Consider the following 14,663-nt stretch of genomic DNA (forward strand, 5'->3'; position numbering starts at 1 on the left):
GAGGGAGCCATCCCCATGACTTGGGCTCGGAGGAGGCAGATTGTGTTGAGCTACCTGATCTCAGAGGGGCTTTGGACCACTGACAGCACAGTGTGCTGTGTAAGTACAGACCAATGAACTGCTGGTTGTGCAGGAAAAGGACCCAGCTCATACCAGTCGTTCGTCCACCCCTCAATCTCAGTAGTCCTCAGTGAGGACAATGCTGAGAAGAAGGTCGAGGAAGTGAGTCTCCATGGGCGTACAGGAAATCAGTGGAATTAGTGGAACTTAAAATCCAGTGGAGAAGAAAAATGCCAAACTATGCTAAGCCTGAAACATGGATTTTTTCTTCAGTATGGTTTACTTTGAGTCTCACCTAGATCAAACAATGCACTGAAGCAGGCCCATGCACATCAGCCATGAGCTCTCAGAGGTAGAAGTCAGAGGAATTCACCTTCAGTACCACTGCCAAGAGGTTCACAGGTTTCCTGTCCAGATCAGCATTCTCACCCTTGTTCAGGACCACCTTTGACTCTTTGCAGGACCTCTCATTGGACACTTTTCTGAAGAACTCCTCGCTGGCAGGTCCTTTCAAATCAATATAGCCACAAGATTCTGCAGGGAGAAAGACAGTTTTTGACTAGGGGGTGCACACAGCTTTATTTGTTCTCACTGCATATAGATTACACTGGTAGTAACCTCATATTCCCCAAGTCACCTTCTTTCTGGACAGCAGATCTCCAGTGACTTCAGTGGAGTTACCCCTGCTTTCTTGCAGAAGAAAACAAGGGACGGATCAAGCCACCAGGTTCAAATCTCTTCCTTCTCAAGCCAGGCTGAATGTCCAGCAGAGATTGCTTGGAAGAGAAAAAGAGCCTCTCCTCTGGAAAAGCCAACTCTGCAGGGAAATTGTAACAAGTGCAGTTTTCACCTGAAGATACTGTTCAAGTATTTGTCAGTGTCAGTCCATGGCTGAACCTTTGTTTCAAGGAAATACAGAAACCTCTGGATGTTTGTGCTGCAGAAAGATTCCTTCAAATGACTTCTGTCAGACTGCGAATGTTCACTCTTGGCTTCCCTGATCTCACTAATTGGCTTCTCCTAATCCTACTCCAGGATTGTTTCCACTCTGAAGGTCCTTGCTGCGGATGTTCCTGCAGCTGGCCCAGACTCACAGACCTGACCCTGTTTCTATCTGGGATGGGACCTGGCCTTCAGGTCTTTCGTGTCAGCAATTTGAGAGCCCCAGCAGAAGTGATGGAGATGCTGCCTCACACGAGAAACCAGAAGCAGGATGCCTCCAATGCCAGACTTGCTTACTGGCTGGGGCATGGTATCATCTTCCCCAGATGATGCAGCACCATGTGGGTGCTGCACACCCACAATTGTGGATGTGCAGCACCATCAGGAGCACTCCCCTGCCCTCTGCCTTGAGGAAGCCTGTTGAATTCCCCAGCAGGACTTACCAGAGGATGTTGTCTAGCCAGAGCTGCTTCACCTCCTGCAACTGGCAGTGAATAGGGGAAACAGACTCAGCCTGCACTGTTCCTCCTCCTCGGGACAGACACAGCCCAAAACAGATCTCGCCATGTGTGGAGAGTCCCAGGAACAGGGCTGAGCCCTGTGAGGAAGAACAGGGACTCGTGTGGGCCTGGGACATGTCCCCCAGACTAACCTGAAAGTGAACATGCAGGGGTCCGTGGGTGCTTGTTCCAGGGCCTCCTTCTCCATGCCCAGCTGTTAYTGATGAACCACAATGTTGTGTGCATGGCTGGTGCCTTCTTGGTGCTTTCTCCTGCCTCCTGAGCAGCCCAGGAAGGACAGGGCTGCCTCTGAGAGGCTCCTGTGCAATGTGCTGGTCTCCATGCTCAGAGGAGGCAGTGAAGGGACAGAGATGCGTGTGGCCTTTCTGCACCTCCCACTTGGGTTTCTCTTTATAGGCTGCTGCTTCTCAGCAGTTGCGGGGACACATGCAGCTTCAGCCTCTGGGCTGTGGAGGGCAGAAGCGTCCTCTAGAGCAGCACCTCACTGTGTTGTGGGGAGAAAGAACCTGTCAGCTCCTTTTTACTGGGCCTCAGAAGGGGGAAAAGGGGACTTTGAACTTCTGGGAAGTGTTTCAGGAGGATAGCACTGCCATAAGGTCTTCAACCCTCTGCCACACTGACCATTGCCAGAGATGTCATCCCATCTCCAACTAAAGAACTGGCACCAGCAGCCCTGCTCGGTACCAGTCCTCAGTGCATCATCCTACCTGTGGAGCTGTCTATGAGCTYGGTTATCTTCTCAGCTGAGGAGCTGCAAGGCAAGGCCATCTCCTCCCCAAATATTACTGTGCAGTTCTCAATGAGGAACTCCACCAGCAGCTTCACCTGCACAGAGAAGACCAAGGATGTCCATGCAGGGAGCTGAAAATCTGCTCAACAGTCTTTCCTGCTACTGTGTGCCATTTCTGCACGAAACCACAGAGCTACAGCTCCGTTAAAAGATTTGTCTGTCATACAGCAGATTGCCCAGCTGAGGGGTGCGTCCTGGTGCTCCCAGGTTCTGCTTCATTTAATTTTTACCATGGCTGTAGGATCTGTGAGGATGACTCAGATGCACCTCGAAGGGGGTCACTAACTGGCTGATGAGTTCAACATACCTTGTCATTGATCTYTTTCTGTACTTCCAGCAGGACCGTAGTGTCCATGTCAGGGCTTAGCATGTTGGGCCCAGTGCAGTTCACCAGGTTGTAGGCATCCATCCTGCAGGTCTCTGCGGTTTGGCTGATGTGGAGGACCACAGTGAGCAAGGGCTTGAGAAGGAGGAGATTTGGCTTGAGCAGTTTGTCTGCCACTCCTAAGTGAACACAAAGAAAATGCCCCATGAGTTCAGGGGCCAGTGGCTGTTGCTTCTTCTGTGAGCAAGTCTCAAGTAAACTTACACAAATGCTGCTTCATTCAAAGAGAGGAATGCCAGTGCTTTTTTCCTGTACGTTATACATGTCCTACTGAAAAACCCCTGATGGCAGCTGAGCATGTGGTTACAAGATCCTTAATGAGAAAATTTTGACTGAAAGCTGGATGCTACTGCACAGTCCATATTTTTCAGTAGATGGACAGTGTGAGTAAAGGCAAGGTTGTCAGGAGATGTCCCAGGAGACTTTGCAGAGTCCCCTGAAAACCTGTGGCTGTGCAGTGTATTATCAGCACTAACAAGCTGATAGAAATGAGAGGTTTTTCCATAGACTTCTCATTTGCGGAGATGGCACCAGCCTCTCCCAGCCACTCCGTAACAGTGGGACTGGCTACACACTTACTCTTTAATTCTTCAGTCTTTTCCTCMCTGCTCGGCTTCTCCATAGCCAGCATCTACTTTGCATACAGGGCCATTGAGAGGAGTGTGGCAGGGGTATTTTGGGGGAAGACCTGCAAGGCCGAGATACAGAGATGAGGCTTTGGGCATCAACCGTGAGGCCAGAGGGAGCATCCAGTGGCACGTGCACTCCTGAGGAGACAAATTGCTTTGAGCTACCTGCCCTCAAAGGTACTCATGGCCTCTGACAGAGCAGTGGGCTGCCCAGGTCCCTGCCCTGCTTGGATGCACTTGTCTGTGTGCAATAACAGGCCCTAGTGCCTATCAGCCCTTAGCCCACGTAGAAATCTGTCTTCTTCCTGAGAAGGATGCTGGGGAGGAGAAGGAGGTGACTTTCCTCTGGGCAGGCAGGAAATCACTGGCAGAAGAAGGGGAACTGAAAATCAAATGGAAAACACAAATGCTAGACTTTCCTCAGCTTGAAAACACGTCATTGGTCTTCAGTATGTTTGCAGCTTTGAGTGTCCCCTAGGCCCCTGCGGATTGGCAATGTACTCTCAGAGCTGCAAGTCAGAAGAAATTCACCTTCGAGGTGACTGCCAAGAGATGCACAGGTTTGCTTTACAAGTCAACAGCCCCTACTTCGTTGAGCTCCTCCTTCAAGTCCCTGCGTGCCTTCTCACTGGCAGCTTTCCAGAATATCCTCTGCATAGCAGGTCTTTCCTTATACACTATGGCCAGCAGGTCCTGCAGGAAAAAGCAGACGAGTGGCAGAAGAGTTCCTCAGGTGCAGCAGGCTGTTTAGCAGGAAAGTGTTTGGAGGGAGAAGCAAGTTTTTGCCTGGCAGGTGCAGTCTGCTTTGCCTGGGTTAAGATCTTGTTCTCACTGAAGGTAGATGACACCGGGAGTAACACAACTGTCTCCCAAGCCACCCTTTTGAGTGCTTTTTTCCAGGGAACTGCAGAAATCCCTGGCTGTTTCTGCTGCTGAGGTGTTCCTTTCAGCAACTTCCTCAAGGACACCAACATGCCCACTCCCACTTCGGAGCAGATCTGCTTCCTCTTCCTGCTCTGGGGTTGTCTCCACTCCAGAGTTAATTTCTGTGGCAGCTGTGACCCCTTTGACTTACGGGATCTGAAGTTCAGGCCTTGCTGGTGAGAAGTCAGTTTGGGGAGCAAACCCCAAATCCCTTGTTGGTTGAGAGTCATAGCCCAAATGCTGGGGATGCTGGCTCGTGCAAAAAGCCTGCAGCAAGATAGCTGCCTGGCTGGGCTGGTTTACCTGGACTGGCTGGGGCAGGGCCTCCTCTTCACCACAAAGGGTTGCCAGAGGCTACCCAAAGAGAGGCTTTTTGGGACCAGAGTCCACTGCCTTGGGCAGTCCTTGGCTGAGGTTTGTCTCCGAGCAAATGGCCGTGGGATGAACTTTTTTCTTTTCTTAGTCCCATCTGTTGCAAGCAGAATGAAAGAAAAAACCAGGAGGGGAGCGAAGAGGCTCCTGTTTTTTAGCTACTGTCGAGTCCTATATGAGAAGGCAGCTTTTCAGCTTCTTCAGACTCACCAGTCAAGTTGCAATGTGCATCTTCAGCAGCTGATGGGACTGAGGCGGGGCATAGCTTTGTGCCATACTGCAAGAAACAGGTTCAGGTTACAGAGCTGGCCACATCAGAAAGGGCYGCCAGCAAGTTGCTACAGCCAGACAGAAAAGTGTGAGCAGCTGCAGGAAGAGYGAAGTTGTCAGACGCGTGCGGAGGGAACGCTGGGGTGTGTGTATGGCCCTGCCTCTCTGGGGACAGGGCAGCTGGTGGCAAAGGTGCTGCTGCAGCTGGTCACCCCGAGCCATGGGGATTTTGGGGCTGGTGGGTGCTGAGCAGGCATGGCCCTGCGCAAGGTACGCCCCCCCACCATGGCCGGGGGGACAGGCTCCCCTCCTGCACTCCCTCACCTGGGGCGGCTCCTCCTCTGCAGCCCCGGGCATGCAGCAGTGGCCAGTGTGTGCAGAGCTTCAGGCCCTGCCACAGGCTCCACCAAAATTCACAACCCTGGGCCTGGGCAGGGGCAGCCCATGCTCACCTCCACCGAGATCGGGGCCTCCATGGCAGGGGCAGTCAGCGACCCCGACTAGGCAAGAGAGCAGAGAGGCCGCGTGGGCCACTGCCGGCAGCACCACTCCCCAAAGCCCTGGCGCTTGGGGCACAGTGGAAGCCCCAGGACACTTGCAGCTTCGTCGAAGCCCACGGCCTGCACCAGGAGCCGCAGGGAGGCGAGGCGGGTGACCTGGGTCTCCTGGGCTACTGGGCATTGCCTGCGCACAGGGCAGGGACCACGGCAGAGCTCACTCACAGCCAGCCCCTCTGCTCGCTGCCCCACACCAGCCCCGCGCCCCCACACCACCCCGGCACAGGAGACTTCCCTGTGGCGCTGGCAGCAGCACTGCTTGGCAGCACCTGGCCATGCTGCATCCTGGCTCCTCCGTGGAGCACGGGCAGCAGCAGCTCAGGCTCCCACCACTGGGCCCTGGAGCTGCTCTGCGCACGGCCATGCCTTTCCCCCATCTCCAGGGCACTGCACTGGGGGCAGCTCCCACAGCACCTCCCCACCGTCCCCAGCCCGGCCGCACCACGGGCAGGCCCAGGTCCCTAGCAGGGCTCACCTGAGCATGGTGCTCAGCCAGCGCTCCTTCACCTCCACTGACCTGCAAGGACAGGAGAAACAGCCTCAGAGCCCGCTCCTGCTCCCCCCGGCAGAGGCCCCCGGCCCCAYGCACATCTCGCCCGCTTGGCACCGCTCCCCAGCGCCATACAGCAGAGCCCTGCTCGGTGCCACCACTGTGCCGCCGGGTGAGCAGAGCTGCAGGGAGGTGCCCAGAGCCTGAACTGAGCCCCAGCAAGGCCGGAGAGCACTGAAGGTGAGCACGTGCCCTGCACTCCCACACACACCTGTGGAGATGCCCCCAAGACTCACCAGAAAGTGACCACCCATTGCTTTGTGGGCCAGACAAGGACAAGGGTGTTGGCACACTGAAGGCCAAAGATGTCCTGCTCTTCAGCCCCGGTCGCTGCCTGGTCCTTGCCGCACAGCACCCAGAGCTCTCAGAGGGGCACCCAGTGCTTGAGCCACATCTGCAGGGAGGATGAGCAGGGACCACAYTGGGGTCTTTGTGGCGAGGGCAGCCCCAGCAGTCCTTGTGGGAAAACTGTGTCCCGGGACAGAGCCTTGGGGCAACCAGCCCCAGCTTGGGGTGGCAGAAAGCAGCCTTTGTCCCTGCACACATGGGGCACTGCCAAAAGGTTGCTGCTGCTAAGCAATGCCTGCAGGAGCTGCCTGTGAGAGTGGCTGCTCTGCTTTCCGGAATATATGATGGCGACGGTGTTGGGGAAGAGCAGGACGTGCCTCCACATCATGTGCTGGTGCCAGGTYACCAGCACGTGATAGCTGAGCAGGAGCTGCGGGCTCCTGTGTGACACACGAGGTGCTGAGCAGCACTTGGGGGCTGGGAGGCTCCTCTGGGCATGAGTTTAAGGCCAGTGYCAGAAGTCGCGTGGCCAGGGTGCTGCGCTGTGCTTGGGTGTTAGCAGCGGGGCTGGTAGTGCCCTGGGCACCACAGCAATCGGCCTGTCCCATGGCACTGTGGCCAGGCAGAGGGCTATGGCGTGTCCATGTTCCTCGCCAAGCAGCGCCAGGTTTCAGGCTGTGCCAAGCAAAGAGCAATGTGCCTGTGCCGAGTAGTGCCACTGGGCTGGGATCCTGTGTCTCCCTGCTGCCCTGCACTGGCGCAGCGCTGCAGTGGGGTACCCATATGCTGCAGCCGCATGTTGTAATGCACCAGCTGGTCCGTCAGTGTTGAGGCATGAGCCAGGGGCTGCAAATTGTCTCCCCAGATGCCCAGCTCCTCTGCTGCAGGATCATCCTGTCTGTGGTGTGAGAGTGCAGCTGATGGGGTTGGGCACTGCTACTGGCTCTTGCTGTGCTCTCTTTGCCCTCTAGATCAGGGCTGCACATGCCAAGCACCAGCTCCTTCATGGAGAAGGTCTAAGGGACATGCTGAGAGATGAGGAGCTGTCCTTGTGTGTGCCACTGCGGCTCCTGGTAGAAGGCAGAATGATACCTGGGACAAGGGAACAGGTGGGTTTGGTGCTGGGGAGCTCCCAGCTTCAGGGAGCTCTGCTGAAAATTGCAAATGCAGAGATTTCCCTGCACGGTTGTAACATGCCTTGTTGCTGCTGGAACAGGAGCATTCAACCTTTGGAGGGTGCAAGCCAGGGGGCCTGTGCTTACTGGAGAACCAGGGCCCAGATGATTCCCAGAATTCCAACAACTTTCATGCTTCTTCTGCAATCTGTGAAGGTAGTGGTCAGCCCGAGATGAAATCAACCTTCACTGTAGGTGCTGAAATGTGGCCTCGCCATGTGAAGTGGGAATCTTGGCTCCAGCCACAGTCAGAGAAGATCTTAGGGCAGGATTCAGTTGCCTACACGCCAGGACCAACATCCATTTTTGATGTCTTTGAAAATTTCTTGCAGTGCCTTGGGATATCCATATGCCTGTAGACAAGTGCTTTTAGGCAGCTGAATCCCACTTGACTCAAGTGTGTCATAGAAGTCTGCAGGGAGACCCAAAGGCAGACTGTGCAGGAGATGAGACAAGCTTACGTGAATGCTTGCATATAGATACAGAAATGGAAATAGCCATTTGTGCAGTTTGATGTGAGTGCTTGTCCAAGTGTCTATGGAACCTGCAGGGATGGTCTTTCAGCCTTCACTGATGCTTGGCTCTAGAGATGCCCAAGTCCTTTTGCTGCAAGTTGCTTTCAGCAAGTGGCTGAGAGGTGTGTCGCAGACCCAGAGACTGCACCTTGCTTGGCACGCAAGGGTGTATTGCTCCTGGAGGAGAAAGGGCCTGAGAAGAAAGAGGGCTCTAAGAAAACTGGTTGGTAGTCAAGGATCCCCTCCTCTAAGCTGCAGAATGGTGCGTGCCAATGCATATCTAACACACACATATAAATCCATTGTCGTACACTCATGTCTCACTGCCATAGATAAGTTGCCAGATGCAGGTACTACCAGATGAATGTTTCATACTGCGAAATTTTGGATGGTAGGGCAAGTCCAGCCTCGACTGGATAGCCAGTAGGTTCAGTATTCATGTATTTCGTAAGTGTCATTAGTATTGCAGTGCAAACAATCTCTTGTCACTGCAGGAACCCAGATATTTTCATTAAAGACTTTTAAGGATGACAGCAAATCAACATAAAGGTACTATTTTTGAAAGAGTGTCCCTAATCTGTCCAATGCCTTTCAATTGGAATATTGTTTTTTCTGTATCTGCCTTGTAATACAGGCCTCCAGTAGTTCTAAGCCATCCTCTTTTGAGTTTGTCTTTCACTAAGTGAGGGAACATTCGTTCCAATTTTTGTGTGCTCTGACTATTGTTTTGACAATTTTCAGATGGCTACCCAAATCTGATTGATTTGGTATATACTTGTTAACTGAAATACAAGACAAGACAAAGCAGAGCCGTCTTCTCATGATACATTTTTGTTAGTTAGTAATTGGGACCACAGCAATACATTAGTGAGTTGTTAGACATGCCAAGTACCCTGCTAATTTGGTACTGAAGTTTGTAAAGCTGTTGATAGCCAGTTTGCAGTCATTCTGGTTACATGAGCTTCAGTTGCTCCCAGTATTGACAATTTATTTCCTAGGGTTGGCATAACATTATTGCCTACTAATGGCCCTTGAGCTGATGCTATTACAGATGGGATTCCTGCTGTAACTGCAGCTCTGAAGATGGGTAGTAACTTACCGTCAGTGCTCAAGTTGTTCCATGGACAACATGAAAAGGTAGAGCCTGTTAGAGGCAGGTTTGAGGTGTACATTCCAGTTATCAGTGTTCCCACAGTGATAAGGTAACACCACATTTTCTTGCAAGAGAAGACATCTAGATCTTGGACATAACGCAAGCCTCAGTTATGGTTAATTTAGTCCCTTTAGTGTCTACAGCAACTCCTACTCCTTTTTCTTTGTAAAACAGCAGTCACCTAGATCAATCCGTGAGCTGGGTGCTTAGTCACAACCTCATCTCCAGGATTTCAGTAGGGTTTTACATATGTTTTAACAGAAATTTGTGCAGCTATTGACATGAATCCCTTATCTATGGGACTTCTGTCGGAATTCGTCACTGGGCCAAATTACAATTCCCACAAATGGGTTTGCTTTTTCAAATCCCAGAAAATCAGRCATCCTGTGATGTTCAAAGCCAGGGTACTGTGCTGGGCAAGCTGAGCTGGGCAATGCCAGAGCTAAGCTGCTGCTTTGCTGCACCACCACGGTTTCTCCCTGGAGCTGGTGTAATCCTGTGGGGAAGAACAGAATGCACTATTTGGTAAAAAACATCAGCAGGATGCAGATATGAGGAGTTTAATTCAGGCTGCAACAATAGCCTTAATGCCAGAGGTGTCTGTCAATGCAATGCTTGGATCTCCATCTTTCTTCTTACCTTGTTTCTTGGTCTGTTTTTATACCTCTTCTGTTTAGAGCGTCTTTCTGAAACAGAGATAGAAAATGGAACATGTGAAGCAGGTGGTGCAAGAGTCATGCTGGAGTGAGCCAAGAAGCAGAGAAGCCTTGTTGACATGCCTTGGCTTTTGAGACAAAAGCCAGCTCCCACTGAGGTAGCTGTAGGCAGGCACTTCGTCGTTGCAGCTATTGAGGCCTCCTAAGTATGTGTCTGGAGGAGAAGGCACCTGTGTGAAGAGATGTGCCTTGGAAAGAACACGGGCTGCCAAGGCAAGTCTCCAAGGAGAGATTCCGGACGTTCTGATCTTGTTCAGTTGTGGCTCTTGGACTTGAAGTAGTGCAACAGCAGGCTGAGTGGAGCTGAACACTGTTTTGTGTAACCTTTGCTGTACCCCTTGCTTTTTACCAATATGTAGAGCTGCTCTGGCTTTTGTCCACCTCCCTTGATTTCCTTCTGCATGCTCAACTTGCCTGTAAAGAGGCTCCCAAAGGACAAAGACCTCTTTTTGCATGCAGAAGCTGGACATTTCATAGCCATGTGTGCTGAGTATTTGGAGCTCAGCTAAGCTTGCTGAGCATGACTGTCATGTTGGCCCTGGGCCGCCACCTTGGGACTGAAGAGAGGCCCTCTTCCTCTTGAGTAGAAGTGCCTGTGCTGCTCCTCCTGGGGTTGTCTGGGGTGCTTGTGGGCACTTCCTCTTCCCGGAACCCCCAGGCTGGCCACAGTCAAACACAGTGAGCCAGCCCCCGAAGAAATCCTTGTGTATTTCCTTGGAGACAGAAGCTTGGAGACAGATACGTCTTCTGAGGCCTCCTGAGTTTTTCCGTGGCACGAACTGCATGGGCCGTCTCGCCCATGTTCACCATTGGGACAAAACGCTTCCGGTTTCTGCAAGGGAGAGCTAAAAGCCAGGTGACAAAAGAGCTGCAGGTTGCTGAGACTGGCCARTGCCTTTTGCAAGTGGCACTGGGCCCCTGGCATTCGGCTGCCTTGCGAGGAGGGTGCCCCTGCTGACAGGGGCTGACACAGAGGCCCCTGACTGAGAGGCCTTGCTTCCCTGCATCTCCTTCGCCCTCTCCCACAACAGCACCCACAGAGCTACCACTACTCTGGCCTTGCTGCTGCGGTGGCAGGGGGCATGCCAGGRCAGCCAAACTGCCCTGCTGGATCTACAGAGCTGCCGCCAAGTCAAGGGAGACGTGTAGCTCCATAGTGTTTGAGAGAGAGGTGGGGCTGTCAGATAGTGCTGTGGAGAAATGCTTTATTGCAGTGTGGTTACACAGGCATAAATCCAGAGCCCCCTGCTCTTGGTGCAAGGCTCCCCAGGGCCCTGAACGGGGAGCTCAGGCTAACTGTGGACAAGTTCCCCCAAAGAAAAGCATGCTGCCTTCCCAGCAGGGTTCCCCTTGTCACAGGGTGCAAAGGATGCTGCCAAAGGGGTGTTTTCCTTTCCTTTTTTGTTCTTTTTTTCCCCCCCTTTTCATTTCTTTCATTCTTTTCCCCCTTTCTTTTCCTTTCTTCCTCTTTTCCTTCTCCTTTCTTTTTCTCTGCTCCTTTCGTCCCTTCATTTTACTTCCCATGTTTTTTTTCCCACACCTTCTTCTCCTGTGTTTTCCTTTTGTTCTGTTTCTTTCCACCACCTTTTTATGGGCCACCTTGTCTTCTCCCCCTTATATCTCCTTTTCTTTTTTCTTCCTCCCCTTTTCACCCCCTCTTCTCTCCACCTCTTTTCCTCCAGATGTTTCTCTCCCACCTTACTCTCTCTGCCTTTCTTCCTCCCATTTTCTTTCTTTTTCCTCCCCCCCTTTCCTTCCTCTTTGCTTTTCTTTTTCCCTTCCCCTTTTCCTTTCCCTTTCCCTTTCCTTTTTTATTTCCTTTCTTTCATTGCTTCTCTTTCCTTTGCTTCCCCTTTCTTTTTTTCTCTTTGGTTTTCTGCCCCTGGATTCCTTCCCCTCATTTTCTACCCTGCTTTTTCTATCCTCGCTTTTCTCCTCCCTGTTTCTTCCCAGGGTTTTCCCCCTCCTTTTTCCTTCCCCCTTTCTTATCTCCCACTTTATTATCTCCACCTTTCTAATCTACTCCTCTTTAATCATTCCCTTATTTATCTCCCCTACTTTGTCACCCCCTTTCCTTTCTCCCATTATTTCTCCCTTTTTTCCCAGTTTTTTCTCCCCACATTTCCTCCACAATTTTAAGTCCCTTGCTTTTTCAGTCCCACTTTTTTCTCTTGTTGCTCCCCCTTTCTGACTCTTTATTTCCCTCCGCCCGCCTTTTTTTCCTCCTCCATTTCCTTCTGGTTTTCTTACCCCCTGTTTCTTTCACCTTTTTTGCCTCTTTACTTCCCTTATCTTCCTCTTCTGAGCTTTTGTTTTTTCTCCCCCTTCTTCTTTCCCCCTTTTTTCTTTTTCCAGCCTTTTTCCTCTGCCATTTTCTACCCTGTTCACTTTCCTTCTACTCCCATTTTCTTCCCCCTTTACTCTCCCCTTTCTTCCCCCTTTCTCCTGTTTTTTCTCCCCTTCTCCTTTCTTCTCTCTTTCCCTCCCCCCTTTCCTCCCTCTCTTCCCCGTCTCCCTCATTTGTCTTCCCCTTCTCCCCCATTTTTTCCCTCTTCCCCTTCTTTTCCTCCCTCCTCTCCCTCTTTCTTCTTCCTCTTTGCCACCCTTTTTCTCCCTTTCTTACAGACCTCTTCTTTCTTCCACCTTTTATCCCTTTTTTTTCCTGCTTCCTTGTCTTGCCCTCATTTTGCTTCCTGCATTATTCTACTCACCTTTTTCCTCCCTCATGTTCTCCCCTTTGTACTACGATTTTTGCTCCCTCTTTTCTCCCCCATTCTTCTTCCCTATTCTTTCTCCCTTCTTTTCTCCCCATTTTCTCCCCCCATTTTCTCCCCCTTTTTTCTCCGCTTTTCTCTGCCCCCTTTCTCCTTTTCTGCTTGCTGGCTTTCTCCCTCTTTTCTCCCTTTTCTCCCCCTTTCTCTCCTTTCCTTTCTCTCCCCCCCCCTTTACTCTATTTTTCTCTTAATTTTTTACTCCCTCATTTCCTCCCACTTTTCTCTCCCTGGCTCACAATTTTTCTTACTCCTTTTTTCTCCCCACTTCTTTTTCACCTTCTCAATCCCTCTTTCCTCCTCTTTTTTCTTTTCACTTCCTTTCCTTCCCCTGTTCTTTTCTCATTCCGCTCTTCTCTTTCCTTTCCCTTTCATTTCTTTTTCTTGATTTTCTCTCCATTTCTTTGCTTCTCTTACTTTATTTTCCCTACATTTCTTTAATCTCCATTTCTTTTCTTTCCCTTTCTCTTCCTCCTGCTCTTCCTCCTGCTCTTTCTCTTTCTCCATCTCCTTCTCTTTCTCCGTCTCCTCTTTCTCCGTCTCCTTCTCTTTCTTGCGGCTCTTGCTGCTTGCAAGCAGCAAGCCAGAACGGCACCAGCTCCTAGCAGGCTTATGGAGGGGCACTGGGAAGCAGGATGTAAGCAGGAGGATGTTGTGGATGCACAGCCAGCAGAAAGCTGGGCAGGCTGGGTGGCAGGCAGTCTTCCCAGGGCCTGCTTAGCCAAGATCTCCTGTTGCCGCTCAGCTGCAACACTCACAGTGCTGCTGGTGCCTTGGCGGTGCTGCCTCTTGCCTTCAGAGTGCTCCTGCAAGCACAGGGCTGGCTCCGAGGAGCAGCTCCTGGGCACGGTGCTGATAGGCTTTTTCAAAGGAGGCAGCGGAGGGGCAGAGATGCCTGCTGGGCATATCCTTCTCCCGCTGGGGCTCTCCTGCTGGGCTGCTGCATTGCAGAAGTTAGGGGGAGTACATCCAGCCTCAGGTTCTGCACTGAAGTGGCTCAGGAGATCCTGCAGGGAAAAGCAGGCAGGGGTGGCAGAAGAGTTTCCAGGGTGCCGCAAGGCCATTTAGCAAGGGAGCACTTGGTCGGGGATACAAGCAAGTTTTTGTCTGGCAGGTGCACTTCGCTTTGCCTTGGTTTGCACCTACTTCTCATGGCAGGTAGATGACCCTGGGAGTAACCTGACTGTCCCCCAAGCCACCCTCTYGAGCACTTTTGCAGGGAAATAGGGAAATCCTTGGCTCACTTGGTTGCTGAGAGCTTCCTTGCAATGACTTCTGCAAGGCCACCAACATGCCCACTAGGTCTGCTTCTGCTCTTCCTGCTGCCAGGCTGCTCTCCGCTCCAGAGCTACTTCTCAGGCTACTTCCCATGTGGGCTTTACAAACCCACACCCCTGACCCCTTAGACTTGTGCAATGACATCTGGCCTGACCTGCTGGCAGTAGGAGAGCTGCATGGCCGGGCTGGCTTACCTGGGCTGGCTGCGGCAGGGTCTCCTCTTTGCAGCAAAGAGCAGCCAGAGGCTGCCCAAAGAGAGACCGCTTGAGTACAGCGGCCGGCTGCCCTGGGCTGTCCCTGCTGGCCAAGGCTCGCCTCCGAGCAAAGGGCCACGCTGTCAGCCTCTTTCTCTTCTCACTGCCGGCTGCTGCAAGCAAGAGGAAGCAGAAGTTGGGTTCAAAAAGCAGGAGCAGAGAGCTCTGGTGCCTGGTCTGGGTGTACAGGGCTGGGTGATGCTGAATGAAGAGCAGAGCTGGGTGTGAAACAGCAACTGCGCAGCAGGGGGAACGGGAAGACAGCTAAGGGCTTTGTGAGGGAAGAAGTACCCCAGCTATTAAGCTGGATGATGCCTCTGAGCATAGCAGCTTTCTTGCTTTTTGGACCTTCTCRTGCCTGGTCCCTCCTCAAATGGTGGACATCCAGGGCACAGCAGTACCCCTGGGGTGCTGGACATGGGCAGAGGTCTGGGGCACAGCCGAGGTTTCAGGGGTCCCTGCAAGGCCCACGTGTCGCTCGGGCAGCTTGCCGGGGCAGCCCTTTGGGCTGCG

At 52.2% G+C, this 14,663-nt stretch overlaps 1 protein-coding gene and 1 pseudogene across 1 annotated transcript; both read right to left on the reverse strand.

The window, feature by feature from the left end:
* Positions 1 to 406: 406 nt before the first annotated feature.
* LOC146598310 (T-cell activation Rho GTPase-activating protein-like) lies at positions 407 to 14,351 on the reverse strand (annotated as a pseudogene).
* Positions 10,517 to 13,682, reverse strand: LOC146598311 (uncharacterized). The gene is given in 3 exon segments (XM_085300589.1): positions 10,517 to 10,679; positions 11,550 to 11,653; positions 13,050 to 13,682. Coding segments are annotated over 3 exon segments (900 nt in total).
* Positions 14,352 to 14,663: the final 312 nt, after the last annotated feature.

This window comes from Rhea americana, unplaced genomic scaffold, assembly GCF_003343005.1.
Source record: "Rhea americana isolate MKP2758 unplaced genomic scaffold, rheAme1 scaffold_166, whole genome shotgun sequence".
Classification (NCBI taxonomy): domain Eukaryota; kingdom Metazoa; phylum Chordata; class Aves; order Rheiformes; family Rheidae; genus Rhea; species Rhea americana.